Raw genomic sequence first — 17,232 nt, forward strand, 5'->3', positions numbered from 1 at the left:
ATAAACTGCCGTGATCTGTTCATTTCCTCTGAAACATCTGGCACTCGCCAGTGTCAGAAGACAGGATAATGGGCTAGATGGACCTGTGGTCTGATCCAGCATGGCTGTTCTTATGTTCATCCTAAATCTTTGTATGTCCCCCATTCAAGCACTAACTAAACCTGATCCTGCTTAGCTTCTGAAATCTGATGAGCCAAAAGGTTTGCTCTCTTTAAAAGAGTAAATTAGAAGACTGCTTCCGCTCTCACTCATGCCTAGGTAAATCAGTGTATCACTAACACGAGTGGAGTTATACTGGTGTTACACCAATGTAAGTGAGAGCAGAATCGGGCCATAAATCTCTAAATACTCTAATATAGAATCTGTTCTTGACACTTAAACCTGCTTTTAAGAGTCCGTCCCCACCACCTGTGCATAGCCAGGGCTTGCAACACCTATGCCCGTCAGCCCACTTCTGGCTTTCTCTTACAGATGGGCGAATACCAAAACCCTAATTTGAACTCCCCCTCTTTGGGGAATGTTTGGATCCAGACCAGGTCTGAACTTTGTGTCTCAGCTCTCTTAATAATTAACACACAAGCCTCTTTATAATTCCGCCATTAAATTTGAGTCAAGATGGGAAGTGCTCCTCGGGAAAAGCTATTCTAACATTGTTACTATAGAGAAAACCCGTATCTGTCTGTGTTCCTGTACTGCACCCACCGTCCTGCTCTCTGATCTTCTCTGAAAAGCTGAAACTGTCCGGGTGTGCACACTCCTGAATAAACCCTTCTCTCGGGGCTGCTCCAATTTATATGTTGTCACCGTGTACGGAAAAAAGTGTCTTCTAATCCCAGCTGGTGATTTCTGTAACAAACATGGCTCACAAAATAATTTGTTCTTTAAAAAAAAAAAAAAAAAACCCTACCATAACAAAAAAGAGGGGGAGGGGAAGGAAAGGAGGGAAAAAATATTTTCCTCCATTTTATTTTTGTAACTGGCTGACGTGTGCATCAGCCTCAAGTATTTCATGGTCCATTTTACTTCCACTTGATTTAACTTTCTTGCTCTAACTTTGAAATCGTTCCCACTTTTCATTGAAACCTTCCATTTTATTCTCCATATTGCTTTGATCATCAGCTGTGACTTCTGTTTGATCCAAGATTGGCTCTGTCATATCCTGCCAATGATAACAGATATTTTGTTTTTGTCGCTGCCATGGATTCTCCTTTAACAAGAAAAATGCCCAGCTTAAGACCATTGTGGAGTTGTAGGCAAGGTGCTACCGGAAGTGAAGCACAGTGGGTAGCTGCAAGTGTCAACAAAGGCTTGAGAGAAGGCAGGGAGCTCTTGAAAGCCAAGTAAACAGGCTGTTGGGAGAAACTGTGATCTAGCAGAAAGAACACAAGACTAAGTGCCAATAGAATTCTTGTGTTCCATTCGTAGCCAGGCCATGGATTTACTGTGGAGCATTATGGACGATGCTTAACACGACTCTTACATGAGAATGTTTTGAGTGCTCCTGTAGAGCTATCCTGGCTTGCTTCTGGCATAAAGGAAGGAGACTGCTCCCCAGTACACCAATACAACAGAACACAGGAGGTGGTTCTATTACTTAGTAAACATTAAAGCGGGTCCCTGATTCATGTGCTGTGAGAATGCCACCAAGTGGAAGACGGGTTTTCCAGCGAGAGAAAGAAGAGCAGGTTCCCTACATCCCCAGTATTGCCTATACTGTGCTATACATTTTAAAAAATGTGAGGAAAATCCTGTGAAGATTGTTGGCTTGCTTTTGGAGAAGTGCAAGATACGCCTGGATGTCTCATCATACAAACCCACATCCTACAAGCCGAGAGACTATGTGTTTGGCAAACATGTTGGACATGGAGGGCCAATGTAATCCCTCCATTAAAATCAACAGCTTTACACCAGGGATGAATTTGGCTCAGAGTATTGGTTGTACGCTCTGCATTATCTGCTCATGGACCTGGAGACAACCTGAGGGGAGAGACATGGATGAGAAGGGCAAAAGCACAAAGGAAGCTTCCCCAATTGTCTTTTTAACATCCCCAGGATCAGAGTGAAAGGGACTCTGTTGGGCAGTCAGACGCTACAGAAGAGTTCAAGTATTCCGGTGATGGGTACAGTATAAAATCTTAGATTGACAGAAAGACAGACAGCCTGGGTAACTAACATACAGGGATGGGTTTCAGATAAATAACTCAGGGCACGTCTACACTACAAACTTAAGTCAACCTATGTTAGGTCAACTTACAGCCACCACAGTAATTACTGTGGTGGTTCATGTTCTCACTGCCCTTCTTCTGTCGGTGGTGTACATCCTCACCAGGAGCACTTCCACCAACTTAAGAGAGGCAGCGTGGGGGCTCCGTCCGCAGTTCCCCACTGAGAGCCCAGCTGCCCCCTGACCTGGCTCCCTGGTCCCTTAGAGCCCCCCCCCACCTTCCCTGGGGTGACAGCCAACAGTTGATTTAAGTAATGCAGTATCTACACGGACACTATATTGCCCTAACCACTCCGACATAAGCACTATGCCTCTCGTGGAGGTGGAGTTACAGTGTTGGTGTAGTAGGGTACTTATAGTGGCAGCAGCAAGGCTGTCATGTGTGCACTGACATCATTAAGTTGACACAAGCTGCCTTACATCAACCTAACTCTGTAGTGTAGACCAGGCCTCAGAGTCCAAGTTTTTGTATGCAGGAGAATCTCACTGATTTTCACTGAGTGCAAGGCCCACTGACAGTTCTGTAAATTGGTGAGTAAGGCTCCAGGCTAGCAAAGCACAAAATTAATACCATGGACTTCAGCTAGGAGAGTTCTCTTCAAAATTGGACTTGAGTATGGGGGTGCTACTCATGTCTTAAAGATAAGCATGTACTAAGAGTTTTGCCAGATCATGATTTTAAATAAATCAAGGCTATTGTAATTTGTTTATTCAGGTGCCAGTTATTTTTATTAATTTATTATTATTAGTTATTAGTTCTTATTTTTCAAATACTTCATATTATACTAGAAAACATTCAGGAGTATGTTCTGTGAAAGTCTTAAGTTATTAGTAATAGAAGACCTCACCACAGCCCTCTGCTGTTAAATCTTGGCTGAAAAATGGGGTGAGACTGCTGGGTCTTTCATCAGATTTATGGCGTGTGGATTACCTGGGAGAGAATGACTGTCTCACGGTTCTACTCAGCAACGATGCCGTATTTTTGCCTCTACATCTGCTGTAAGTGCTGATTGCTGTTGTCAAAGCTCAAGGGGCCAGATTCGGATCCCCTCACTCACTCACACTATAGCACTGTACTCTGTGAGGAGTCCCGCTTAAGTCAGTGTGATTGCTTGTGGAGTAACGTGCTACTCAGTGTGAGTGGGCGGATCAGAATCTGGCACAAAGGTTGCAGTATCCAAATGAAACCAGCCAGGCAACTGAGCACAAAATTGAATTAGAGTAAACATGCTGGGCCATATCCTACCATCAGATTTTAAGCAGAATTGCCCCAGCTGAAATCAAGAACCTTCACACTGGTTTCATTCCCATGGAGATCAGCAGGGGAGTTCTCTTTAAAAAAAACCTGATGGCACCATATGGATTTTTATCAGTCAAACTCCTATTTATGTTAAACAACTGCTAAATAAATAACCTACAATTGTTTTGTCATGCCTTCAAGCACAGATATTTTGTTTGTCTGGCCTAATTTTTTTTTTTCCTGTTACCCTTTCTAGGTTCCCTGCTATTCTTATGGTCAAAAGTTGTCCAAACTGGCTATTTTGAGAATAGCCTGTAACTATATCCTTTCCCTGGCCAGACTAGCTGACATGGATTACAGTGCTGACCACAGTAACATGAGCTTCTCAGAATGCGTGGAGCAGTGCACTAGGACCTTGCAGGCAGAAGGGAGATCTAAAAAAAGGAAGGTATGTTTCAAGAGAACAAAATAACACAAATAATCCAAGGTGGTTTCCTTCTTTCTCCATCCTTTGAACATTTCCTTATTTTTATTCCTTATTCTTTCCCCATTTTTTGGTTTTCTTCGCCTCCCCGCCCCGATCTGTGTGATCTTGTAACAACCACATTCCTCTCTAATTAAAAACTTTTCCATCCTTCCTATTCTCTGGGCCAAGCTCTTCCTCTCGCTACTTGCCCATCACACTTTAACATGACCACGATCCTATTAGCGTTGTCTTGTGGCTGTTATTTGTTAAAACAAACCAGCCCTGGGTTGCCTTTTGTAGATCATAAAACACAATCACTCAGCTTTGTTTTCTGTTTTGTTTAATCTAACACTTATCTCAAAAAAAAATCGTCTGACAACAAAAAGTAGCTAATGGAGACGCTGTACATATAAACACATTAGCGAGATGTCTGACCTGAAGAACATATGGGTATCTTGGGGAAACAACACTAAATCTAATTACATATTGCATTCCTTCAGGTTACTTAACATTGAACCAATTAGGGGAAATCATCATCAAGCCGTGTTAAAGAGAAAACTGAGCATTCTGCCAGTTTTCCTCTTGGAAAGTGACATGGGTAAATTAAAAGAGTGATTGATGTCTTTGTTCAGAGTTTTACGACAAAAAGAGTTTTGTAAACTTGAATTGAACTTCCCTCCGCATTCTGTACCCAGTTGTCATGCAGGATAATAAATCAGCAGGACTTTAATGGATGAATGGACAGCTAAGCTGAGCAGTATTCACCTTCTTCTGCTGTAGTAAGATCTACCTCTGATTCAGAAAGGTTTCCTCATTTTTTCCCCAACAAATACTTTTTTCATAAACCCAATTTATAAATAAAACAGAATTGCACTCTCCTGGCCCCTTCCTTTAGCTGACACGATTAATATTTATGACTTAGCACACCTTTGTACTCTGTCCCATACAAGACATACACAAAAAGACAAATCCCGTGCGCCAAGATGGCTACTATTTAAAATATCGACAGATATCAGACTGAGACACGCTGAAAGGTCCAGAGGACGGAGTCAACTTAGACATTCCGTACATATCTTGCTAACACTTTACGTCATTGTTTCTTAACCAGTGGGGTAGGTTGCAAGGGATCACCTGGATGGTCTTATCCCACAGGTTAAGAAAATAAATGGCATAATTCCATGGTGAGAAGAAACCATTGCAGGGGCAGAAAGAGACCAATTCTCTTCCTCTCTGTGCTTCTTGTTGTCATCCTGCCCCTGTGCCATCCTCTTCAGCCACACAAGGCAGCATTCCCATCCCTTCCTCCCTCTTCTCCTGCATAGCGTTGAGTCTGTGGCAGAGGACAGGCCCACTAGAGTCAACTTCACAGCCTTTTCAAATAGTGCTGATGGCTGGTGGGGTGGTGGGGCAAGAGAAGGGAGGCACAGCCCAGAACCAGTGCCCCACTTGCCCCAAACTCAATACCCCACCAAGCTGCAGAGGAGCAAGAGATGGTGGATGGCAGACCAGTTTTTTGGAGGATGGATCTCCAATAGCTTGAGAACCATTTTCCGAAATTATGGAAACTAAAAGAAGGGTTAAAGATATAAATCTCAGTTCCAGATTTCAAACCACTCCAGATTCACGGGTGTTCAGAGCTGCGGTTTAGGTTTGGACTGGTCTTTAATAAACAATTAAACATCTAAATCCTGCCATTTATGCTGTTTATTCTCTTGGTTTCACTCGAACATAAAAGAAGATCTTTCCCATTTGCAGAAACTCTCACCAGACAGCAGCACATTCCCCCCTCACATACAACCACTAGTCAGCAACAATAATAATCATGCCACAAAACAAAATCTTTCTAACCCTCACATTCCCAAAGAAACGCAAGCCCAGGTCTTCCCACATGCCTGCTCAGAAGTAGAGGCGGGGGGGAGGAGGGGTGTCTTTGTCTCCTACACAATGATACCAATGACACCAGACTGATCAGTTTCTATTTCTCAGTCTCACAAACACAATGTTTTTGTTTAGGGGTCCCAGCTGGGCAGGGGAACATTTCAGTAAACATCCTCAGGTTTACCCAAGGCCAGAGCTAGGCCCGTAGTCTCTATCCAGCAAAGCAAACTCTTCCAGCCGAATCAACAAGTGTCACGTTATCCTGGTCAGTATTTCCTAATATGCTGGCAAAGAGGTGTTCAGTCAAGGCTAAGGCCAAAACTAAGAGGCACTGATTGGACACACTAACAAATCAATAATTCCAACAACCAGTCAGAGCGCTGAGAGCAAACCAGCGCTTCTATCGGTTAACAGAGTTTGGAAGCTCCACCTGGCACCAATGAAAGTACACCCAAGGACAGTTTTGTCACTTTCAGGGCCCAATCTGACGCCTTTTGAAGGCAATGGGAATACTCCTTTTGACATCAAAGGGCTCTGGATTGGGACCTTTACATTACAAGACTGTGATCTTTAGCATTTAAAAATGGGGCGAGGTGAAACTATTTAAATGTAGGAAAAAAACACTTCTTTATACCTAAAATCAGAATCCGCTTAATTTCCTGTGCCTTCCCTCTAGCCCCATAATCCATAGCTGTGTAAATATCAGATATGAAAACACTGAAATCATTATTAAATTAAAAGGCTGGGATATTTGTTCATAAAAGAACTGAGCTCTGGACTTCAGGTGGTCTAAAAAGTTCTCTCTTCTGGGGGGGTCTTCCTTAGACTGTTGGATGAGGATACAGTGTCTTGGACCAAAACCACTGCTCTCTCATTAATTTTGAAGTCGGCACATTTTCCAAGATCTCTGTGTGTTTTTAATCAGTTTTCAAAAGTTGCTGTTCTCTGGGTGGTTCTGCTGAATTATCGACTTTGGGTTGTTTGTTCCTTGCTCTTTAAAGTTATAACGAGCCAAGTAAAGACAGTCAAGTCCCCAAGCAATCTCCTTCAGTTCACTCCATCCCCCTGTACCTTTATCTGCTGTCTTCTTTATTTTATTGGGGCTTGTCTCCTTCTCTCATGTCACTCACACTTTCAATTCTCAAGCAGTTTACAGAATGTGCTATGGCACCATGAGCTTTTCACACAAAAAATAGCTGATTGGGGTTTGTTTTGATAGGCAGCGGCTCCAGATGTTTAATTTGCTGATGATGTGTAGCCTTTTGCTTTGTTTTAGATGTTGAATTAGCTGCTATTCTGGATATTAGACTGTTGTTCAGACTTTGCTGTTGCAATAGGAAAAACAATGGATTTTTTTCTTTCCACTCCATTATCTTAATTAGAAGAGTTGGATCTATCCTTTGAAACCTTTTATGCTAGACAATGCTCCTCTTAACAAGGCTAAAACACAAGGTGATCTGACAATTTATGCTGCTCTTGTAGCTGAGACTTAAGTAAGGGTGTTTGGCGATCCTATTTAAAAGGAACCAAGGGTAAAATGAGGGACTTCAAATGCCTCTTTGTGAAATAAATGGCCATGGGCTATGGGGAGCAAAGCGGGACAGAGGATTCTCATGAACGTCTTCATTTTTTAAAATTGCCTTTCAATCTGTTATATAAATCATTTGAGCCACCTCCTGCTCTTGAAAACACATGCATGAATCCCACTGAATGGAAGACCTGGATGCTCATTCATGGGCAGAATTCAGCACATAGAGTCCCACTCCATATCTTACAGAGATGGGGTAATAAGCTCCTTTGAAATAGACACAGTGGGATAGGGAATATATCCTGTCCTCTATTCACAGGTAGAGCTCTCTGTTGGCATTATCGTGAGTGTTGTGGAAGTAAAAGCAAAGGGTGGATCAGAAACGAGAACACATATTATATTTTTCTATATTGTGTTGCATTCCACACACCTACAGAACACAATCCAAAGCCCACTGAAGTCAATGGAAAGATTCCCCTGATTGCAGTGGGCTTTGAATCAGGCCCTGATAGAGTGCTAACCACACACTATTGCTGTGTAGAAGAGTGGCACACAATACAAACAAGCTTCATTCATTACACAGTCACGACCACACACGTTGGATTATGGATCCTTCTTCTGCCACTAACACAAATGATCCTTTTTATTGTTCTTTTCCCTCCTCCCCCACTCATCCCTACAAACAGGCCATGCCTGGGACATAAAGTCTGAGTAAATGGCTTTGCACAAGAGACTTCATGGGGGCCATATCCTCATCTCAGGCCACAGAGCACTAACCCAGCTGCTGTTACAGCTCATGATCTGTGCGATGGCTGCTGCCTCTGCAAGAGGATTTGACCAGTGGATCTCCGAAGTTGTGGATACACCAGCCATACTGCTGCCTTCTCTCCAGGCTTCACTCCAAACCCTCTTTCATCCCTACCCTTGAGCACGGCTCCATGGCACACACAGCAGCTGTGGCATTCCCCTAGGCCAGCCTCTCCATGGCACCTCACTAAGTATCCCACTCAGCTAATTCACCACACGATGCTGGGTGGGCTACCCCTCGCATCCAAGCTCCACCGCCACCACACGCTCAAACTTTTGGAACGATGCTTGTTTCGTTACCTTTCTGAATAGACTGTTAGCTGCTAACCCAATGCAGTGGGTAAGTTTGCTTTTCTGTGCAGCTGCAGCTGTTTAGCTTGCAAGGTTCTTTTTTCTTTCCCTCCCCCTCTTCTTTGTTTTTGATTAGTTGTTCTGTTAGTCAGTAACGTTGTTGAGTACATGGAAGCTAAGCTGGAGCAGGGAGGGTCCCCCCCCCCGCCTTCCCCCCGCCTCTCTCTCCTGGCAGTCGCAGACTCCAGATGTTCAGAGTGCTAGTTGGGAAGTCCTGCTGGCGCCACTTAGGGCAGAGGGCAGGGGAAAGGCACGCGAGCTGGAACCCAAAGCACTCAGTCACTGCAGGATTTGGCACATTCCCCAGCTTTCTGCTGGCACATTCCCCAGCTCTCTCCTGGCCATCTGTTCCAAAAAAACACTTTCAGAACCTCATCATCACTCAGGATACAACACTGAGAGCAGCTGTTATAGAGGCAGAAGGAAAAACCATGCGAAAGGTCTCTTTGTGAGAAAGGAAACTGGGTTATGAACAACAGCAGAACAGTTGGAGCTCAATAAAAAAGTTTTCTGCCGGAATTTAGCTTCTTATTTTTAATTCCCTATATATGTGTGTACACATACAGTTAAAAATTAGAAACTAAATATATATATATATATATATAATTACAATTGTATCTATGTATATGCGGACTTAAAAATAAAATGTAGCTATATTATACTATCATCATGTTGAAATTATATACAGCAAGAAAATCACGATGTACAGATATATACAGATCTAGTGATTTTCTTGCCGTGCTCTAATGCCACTTAATTTTTCCTTTGCAGAATCCAGCACTAATTTATGCAACATTTAATTCTGTTCCAATTTCTAGGCAGCATTTTCTGCAGCCTCCCTACCCCCACTCCTGGGACAAACGAGTGGTGATTTTCTAGCATAAAAGGAATAGCTAGCGCAAGGCACCGGTTGTATGGTGCTGAAACATTTTGCTTAGAGATGAATTGTTCTCAGATACTGTGATGTGATGCATTAGGACTATTACGGAGACACAGCCCCAGTGTAAAGCCCTTGAAGATCTATCACACGAATTGTATAGATTTCTGAAGATGATTGCTGTTCTGACAGTAAACTCAGGGTATTGATGATTGTAACACGTATCAGCAGTCACATTGCTAAATACCAGGTGTAGTGAAGTCTTGATCATCTGAACTCCATTTCTTCAGTGGCGGTTCATGATGCCTTGGGGTTTCTGGTAAGTAAGGTTCAGGCTCCCATTTTCTCTTGTTTGAGTAAAGCAGAGGTTGCTTTTTAAAAATAGCCACTCTGCTTCCCTGAGGTTAGCAGCTTAGCATGACAAGAAGAGGAATTGTCCACTTTGGCATGGGGAACTTCTCCTAGCCGTCTACAGAAACCCTGAGCTGGCTCTCCTCACCATCTCCTCACCATCCCAGTCCCACACAATTCAAAACTTTCAGCCATCCCAAGACACCTCAGGACAGCCCAGGCTCCACTGTCTAAAGTGTTACACCCTCATCTATTGTGCAGCACAGCCAGGAACAAAACGGCCATCTGAATTAGGTAGAGAGACCAGGCAGCTACACACAATGATGTGCACCCCCCAGTAACTAGCCACCACCAGCCCTTGCATGGCAATCATGCATTTTTGATAAACCTACAATTTGGAGCAGTATAAGTGCCAAAGGGGATAACGCTAAAGAGCAGGCACTCCAAGAGGATGCAGCATAACCCATGCTATTGCTACAAGCCAGCATTATCTTAAGATGCTCCAGCAGTTCTTCTGTCTGGAGCTGGTCTACCACCTGGATGCTGTAAGTGAGCCCAGTTGCCACCATTGATCTTGCTGTCTGTGGAAGAGGGGCAGTAAGGGGGTGGAGACTACTGGCAGTCTAAGTGGGTTCACCAGCCCTTCTGCCCTTCACCGGCAGTGGATTCTCAGGGCTCCAGCATATCTCTATGGATTCCATTGCTGCACTCCTCACATTTGCACTGGCCCAGTGGGGTTTCAAGATCACATCCCTTCTGCTCCATCAACAACTCAAGATGCAATGATGTTGAGCAGAAGGCTAGCACTGGAGTCTTTCCACTGCATAAGAGACAGGATGTGGAGAGCCCGCATACATACCCCAAGTGTCAATAAGCACAGTTCCTCAGGCTGACCCGATGACCAGTGGAGGATAGACAAGAGCAAGGGTGGTGATCTATGTAGATCTAGCAAAGAACCCCAATATCCCTGCTTAAGAGAGAATACAGCAGCTGCATGGTCTCCTGTAGCTGTAGGTTCCACAGCCTGGTGTGGAGGATTCTCCCATGACCTCTACACGTATCTCCTCCACACACATCCCTTGTACAGAGACTGTGCACTGGGTCTAGGATTTGGCCCTCATTTATGTGGAAGTTAATGAACACAAACCGACCAGATTCCGCAGGCGTCTTGGTCTATTGAAACCACTTCATTTGAAATGCTTCCCAATGATGCCCATTGGCTAAGGTCATTAGTCAAATTGTCAAGTTCAAGAATTAGGGGACTTCCATGTGAGTTTTTTTATTATTATTAATTAAATCAGCCTTAGAATTTTCTGACTACTGTGAGACGAGAGGGGAGCTGGGAAACAAATGAGGCTGATTCTATTCTGACTTAGACCAGTGCAAATGAGGAGTAGCTACACTGAATCAGTGGAATGCCAGTGTAACCAACAAAGATCCTACAACGTCAAATCACATAGGATGCCTTCCTTTTGAATACACAACGTAATTTATCTGCACTTGGCTAATCCATTCATTTGCACATAAATATCGCTGGCCTTCCATGCCTCTCAGCAGAAGATTTCATAGTAAAGATTTGCAACGAGATCTCCTATTACTAAAGCAGCATTGCACAACATCTATTGATGGTGCATTACGTAGTAATCTATAAAGGACAGTGGGTCAAAACAAATTAACGCAGAACCTGTTATGATCCCAATTTGTTTACTAATTCACAAAATTGAGCAATCCAAAGCCCTCTGAAACCACAAGGAGTCTTTCCATTGACTTCACCAGGTTTTGGACTAGGATCTGAGGCTGCCAGTCCCGCAGGCTTGTTTCCAAGCTGAATGCCTCTAATGTCCAGGCAGCAAGGTTCCCTACTTTGTTCCCTTTTGGTTTCTCCAAAGATTATTTCTAGATAATTTATTTCTGCAATGGCAAAGGTCTGTCTTACTAAGATTGCTGTTTACAGGTTACAGCATGGGACTCAAAGATAATCTATTTTTCTACTGTCCATTACTGAGGCAGTTCATTTCTCCAGGGTTTCCTCGCCCCCTTTCCTATTTTATGTTTTGATTCCATAAGAAATGAAGCAGTCTTTAAACAACCAAATGTTGTTGTGGTAATTATTAATAATAATATTTATTTATATGTGTCATAAAATGTCTTGATATTTAACAAACACAGAATAAGAGGTAATTTTCCTACCAAATAGTTTAAGGTAAATACAATGGTCTGCCTGTCCTTCTGCCAGCAAATACTAATTTATTCAAAAGCTCAGATCACAGCTTTCAGATTTCCAAAACTAATTCGGGGCACTTGTTCTACATTGTGTTACTCAAATCAGCATTTAGGTGCCATAAGAACCAATGTAAGCATCTCCATGTTGAGGTGAGTGCTCAAATCCCAAACTGGAGACCCAGGTTTGAAAAACTGAGCTCATCATTGCTAAAATAAGAGATCCTGCCTCTCCCTAGTCAAATCCTTACATTTTCATTCTCATCAAGAACTAAAAAACATTTTGAGTGGCACCAAAAACATTTTCACTCTGAGCTCTCGATGTTACCATTTAATCTGTTAAAAGAATGTTTTGACTGAGTAATTTCTCCTATTTCTTTGTGTTTTCATTGCCCTAAAGAACTTTAGGGAGGCATCTGTTTCTTTTTTCAGTGTAGAAAACAAACAAATGCGTATTGGGAATAATTTAATTGCATTTATGTGATGGCTTTGTTAAACATTTTGAATAGAGATGCAACTGACCAGAACTCTGGAATATGAGAGTTTTCACAATCTGAACCCAGACAATCTAATTTTTGCAATTGGCCTGTAGCTCTATAATGGGCTATATTAAAAGCCTGGATCCAGACTTCATGCTCTGGGTGTCCCTAAACCTCTGACTGCCAGAAGCTGGGACTGGACATCAGGGGCTGGATCACTCAATAACTGCCTTTGAAGCATCTGGAACTGGCCACTGTCAGAAGACCAGATTCTGGGTTAGATGGAGCATTGGTCTGACCCACCGCAGCTGTTCTTATGGGTTTTTTTATTTCTCATCACTAACTCTCAAGGTAAAATTTTCAAAAAAGTGCTTCAGTGACTTGGGATCCAAAGTCCCGTTTTTAAAACTGACTTAGGGCCAGAATGAATTTGTAAATCTGAAGATGGGCAGCTAGTGGAATTTTCAAAGGCATCTCAGTGAGAGATTGACTATACACCCAGTGATTAGGGCATTCACATAGGGTGTGGGAGAATCAAACTTAAGTCCCTGCTCCATATCTGGCAGAGTGGGGATTCAAACATGGGTTTCCCACAGCCCAAGCAAGTGCCCTAACTACTAGGCTATTGGATATTCAGTGTGACACATCAACTGTCAGCATGCTCCGAGATCTCCTTCAGGATCAGGCTCTGCTGGTGAGATATGCAGGGGGACACACAGTAAGAGAATCCTACTTGTGCTTTGGCTGAGCTGCTTGTCATCATCAGATCTTAGGTGGCTTTGCACATGCCCATCAGAAGAAACTTAGGTGTCTACAGAGGTAGGTGGCAGCTAAGTGGTGGTTTTGAGAACGTCCGTGGTGCCTAAATGCTAGACATAGGCACCTAAAGAGGCAGTTAGGCACCCATTACCATTGTGAATCTGGCCTTTAAGTGCCAAAGATGCTTTTGAAAATGGAATTTAGGAGCCTGAATCACTGGGAGTAACAAAAGGTCTCAGTTGTACTAAAATTTGTTTGGAAACGCTTAGTGGGTATTCTGCATTGGGTTTGTGAGCGACTTCTCTATGTTTGAAACCACAGCTCTGAGTTCTGTGTATTGTGATGCAGTAAAGAAGTATTGCAGTGACATCCCACAGCGGAGTGCAAATTCCCAAACTAGGTCTGTCACTCATGTGATTAACAGATTTATGCTCAAACGAACGCAAGGGGGACATTTGACTTCTGAAGGCCAGAAAGCACGCCGACCACAAAGGTGAATGCAGTAACTCAAGTCACTCTGTCGCACAAATCCAAGTTGTCCCATTTAGTTTCCCTTCCATTTATAAATCCGTGGTCAACTTCTGAAACTTAAAACAGATCCCGAGAGGTCTTTGAAAATTCACAAGGCTTTTCAAATATGAGTTTTGTATTTACAATCACTTCAGCTTTTAGCAGCTGTAGCTGGATTCAGCACCTTTATCCTTTGCCACAGTCCCTCCCTAAAAACACACACACACTCACTCTTCAAGATGCCTGTCCTACTCCATTCTGTTCTGTTCTAGCCAAGTTCTTAGGCCTCGCCCATCACTGTGGTATCTGAGCGTCTACAATTTGATGATTTGCAAATAAATTCTCATTTTCAGTATAAATTTGCTTTTGGGGACCCATCTGGCACATGGCCAAGGGGAACCCCTAGTTTGTGCATGTGAAAGTGACAAATACAATTGGCAAGACATCCCTGCATTTTACCATGGGACTTTGGGGCTTGCCACTCTAAGTACAGTGGTCAGGAAGGAGAAAGAAGAGATGGAGAGGATTTGTGGAGGAGAAGAGAATGAGATTTATAGGAGGAAAGAAAGGTTGGAGGGAAGAAGGGAAGGAGATGGGGGGGTAGAAGCATTGACGAGTGGGGGGGAATCAAGAGAGCTGCGTGAAAAAAGAAGTATATTTTGCAAAAAAATCTAAACCCATTTTCCCCAACATTTTTCAGTTTCCTGGGAGGAGGGGGCTCCTCTTTTCGCTTCCCTTTTTCCTCATTTCCCCCCTTTTCCCATTTTGCCACTAGAAAGGCAGGGGAAAAGAAGGGAAAAACAAAATATGTAAAAAATAGTTTTACTCTTTTTGGTGAAAAATCAAAGCTTAAAAAAAAGAAACTTTTCATGGAAAAGTTTTTTTTTTAAAGGTCATTTTTCATTAAAAAAAAAAGTCTTGTGAAAAACTTGAACCAGCTCAACAAGGATCTGATCCAAGCATGATTCTGCCACCCTGGCTCTCTCTGAGTAGTATGTCACTCTGTGAAATGTCCTGCAAACTCCGTACTCACAATGAAGCTTTGAAGTCAGCGAGAGCCGGGGGCTCCACCGAGGATGACCGCTTGATAGTGTGACCTTGGGATTCACCATCTGCCCCACAGTTTTCAAGGGGACGCCCTGCCCAGTAAGATGCTACTCATCGGGAATAGTGGTAGCAGAATCCGGCCCTTAATGTTCTGTGCCTCCGTCCTTGGGACACCATATCATTCAGGGTCTGCTGAGCTCACCTAACCTTTCCTTCTCAGAGCAATTAACCCTGATCCCACCCCACTGAAGTAAATGGGAGGAACACTGCCATGGACTTTTATAGACATAGTATTGGGCCTTTAAAGAACAAGCACCTGGTGTCATTGAAAGAATTCCCCACTCACCAATATGTTTACCACTGTGATGTATCATTTCTTTCCAGGAGTAAAAACCAGGAGGGATGATTCAGAAGACTTTCCAGCCAGAGTTCCATCCATTCTTGGCAAAGGATGCATGATCCAGATGAAAACTGCAGCTTTTTGCAAAGACCCCTTTTCAAGACGACAGTTGGCAGTGGGACTTTCTCAATCTCTGGGGGAAAAAAAATGGAGATGCCTTTTTTTTTTAAAAGCCAGCCACCTTTTAGTATGTGCAATTTATTTAGCACTTTTCCCTTTGCTTAACTGGGAAATGTTACCCTCTCGGCTCATGTTGTACAGTCATTTTGTTGTTGTTGTTGTTGCTGTTGTGCCAAAGACTTGATGGAGCTTCTACACTGCGTCTAGTTTTGCCTTAAACGTTAAATCCTTGAGTCAAAGAAAACTCAGAAATTCCGTTTAGGTAATGTTGAGTGGGCCAGTTTAATCAGTGACAAATCTGAATTTCTGAATCCTTCTGTAAAAGTTTCCTCTTTTTTTTTTTTCCTCCTGTTCATATCTATCTACTTGCAGCCCCGGAACCAGCATTCACAGCCGGAAAAAGCCAGGACACACCAACACTTGCTCCAGAGTTGATCTCTCTTTCTCTCAGCGATTTCATTGTTCTACTTCTTTGGCAATTACCTGGTTTTCTTCCTGCTGGGAAACATGTGCATAGGGTAGAAATACTGACACAAAGTGAGAGCTGAAACCAGATCTATGCTTTTTAAATATAAATATATAAATAAAAAGTGCCACATAAAGCAATAAAAAAAAAAATCAATAAGACAGTTCAGATAGGCAGCATGGTGTGTAGCAAAACAATTCAGTAGTTTTGTTTCGGTTTTGTGAAGTCATTTTTGGCTGTTTTTTTTTAAGTAGTTAAAAACCCATGTAATGCAAAGGCATTTGAATCCTATACTGTATTTTTCGCTTCAAATTGAAGTAAAAAAATTAAGAACCATTTGCTTGGAGTAAGCAAACTTTATAGGTAATGCAGTTCATATGCAAGACATCTGCTAGTGATGGAGGACAGAATTCAGTGTCAGAGTAAAAGAATATGGGTTTGTAAAGAAAGGAGATTAACATATTTTGTTTTCACTTAAGGGTAAAGGTTATACCTCAGGGGACAGATTCAGATCTGTTACACTAGTGTAAATCAGGTTTACTTATGTTTGATTTACTCCAGTGTAACAGATCTCAGCCTGGCCCTGTGTGTGTGTGTATGTCTGGAGTTGGGTGGGGTAGGGGGTCTCTTCTCTTCGTTATATGAACATGTAACTCTTAGCAGCCTCAGCAGGAATTATGTGTGTGTGCAGAGGGGAGATCAGACTCTGTGCTACTAAACTGTTGACCTGATATCAATACAAAATCCTGAACTCATGAGTTGCCGTCCGTTTATTTTTCTGTATGAGCTCACCAACTTAAAGAGGTCTCTCTGGGCTTTCGTGGCCCCACTGCTCCCTGAGGAGGTGGTATATGAAGGCTGAGTGGCTGCATGGTATCCGCCCTGAAGAGCATCTAACCCTTTGTGACTGAGCACTGGGTAGAGGGTTTGTTCACTGGAATGCAGGTTTCCAGTGCGGGCATGGAAGAATTCCCTGGTGAAATGACTGAGGCTTTTGTATGATACTTCCCATTCAAGGGTGTAAATACATCTCCCAGAGCCTGCACAGTGCTTCGGAGTCCCAGCATACTTGAGCAATGCTACCAGAAGCGGAGCAACCAACCAGAAATCTCCAGTGGGGTGTTATCAGCAATCACTATAGGGATACTGGAGAGAACTGCTGCAGCATTGAAAACCCACTGCTGAGAGGTACCAGGAAGATGTGGGGGGAGGTATGAACTGATGGATTTGGTACAGTAGAGGTGAATTAACGGAGCTGATAGGAAAACCAGGAAGGAACTGAAGGATTGAGGGGCAGGGAGGAGGGAACACCACCACATGAGCGAACGTGGGTACCTACGGGTCCTGATGGAAGTTTTACTCTCGGGCCTAGTCACAAACTCCGCTTCAGTTAGCAATAAACCTGCCCTCTCCTTGGGTAAATGCACAGAATTCGGCTTGGAACCACTGGTGGGAAATAAGACTTACTCAGTCAGCCCAGGCTGTTTTAGATGTCGTTGGGGAAGCACA

At 43.1% G+C, this 17,232-nt stretch overlaps 1 protein-coding gene across 1 annotated transcript in view; it reads left to right on the plus strand.

Moving 5' to 3' along the window:
• ATOH8 (atonal bHLH transcription factor 8) overlaps nucleotides 1-16,478 on the plus strand; it is a 28,933-nt gene extending 12,455 nt beyond the window's left edge. Inside the window, exons 2-3 of the mRNA XM_073342842.1 lie at nucleotides 3,721-3,912; nucleotides 15,122-16,478. Coding sequence (XP_073198943.1) covers nucleotides 3,721-3,912; nucleotides 15,122-15,127 — 198 coding nt within the window. The 3' untranslated portion in view covers nucleotides 15,128-16,478. The remainder of the gene's footprint in view (nucleotides 1-3,720; nucleotides 3,913-15,121) is intronic.
• Nucleotides 16,479-17,232: the final 754 nt, after the last annotated feature.

Source organism: Lepidochelys kempii, chromosome 4, assembly GCF_965140265.1.
Source record: "Lepidochelys kempii isolate rLepKem1 chromosome 4, rLepKem1.hap2, whole genome shotgun sequence".
NCBI lineage: Eukaryota > Metazoa > Chordata > Testudines > Cheloniidae > Lepidochelys > Lepidochelys kempii.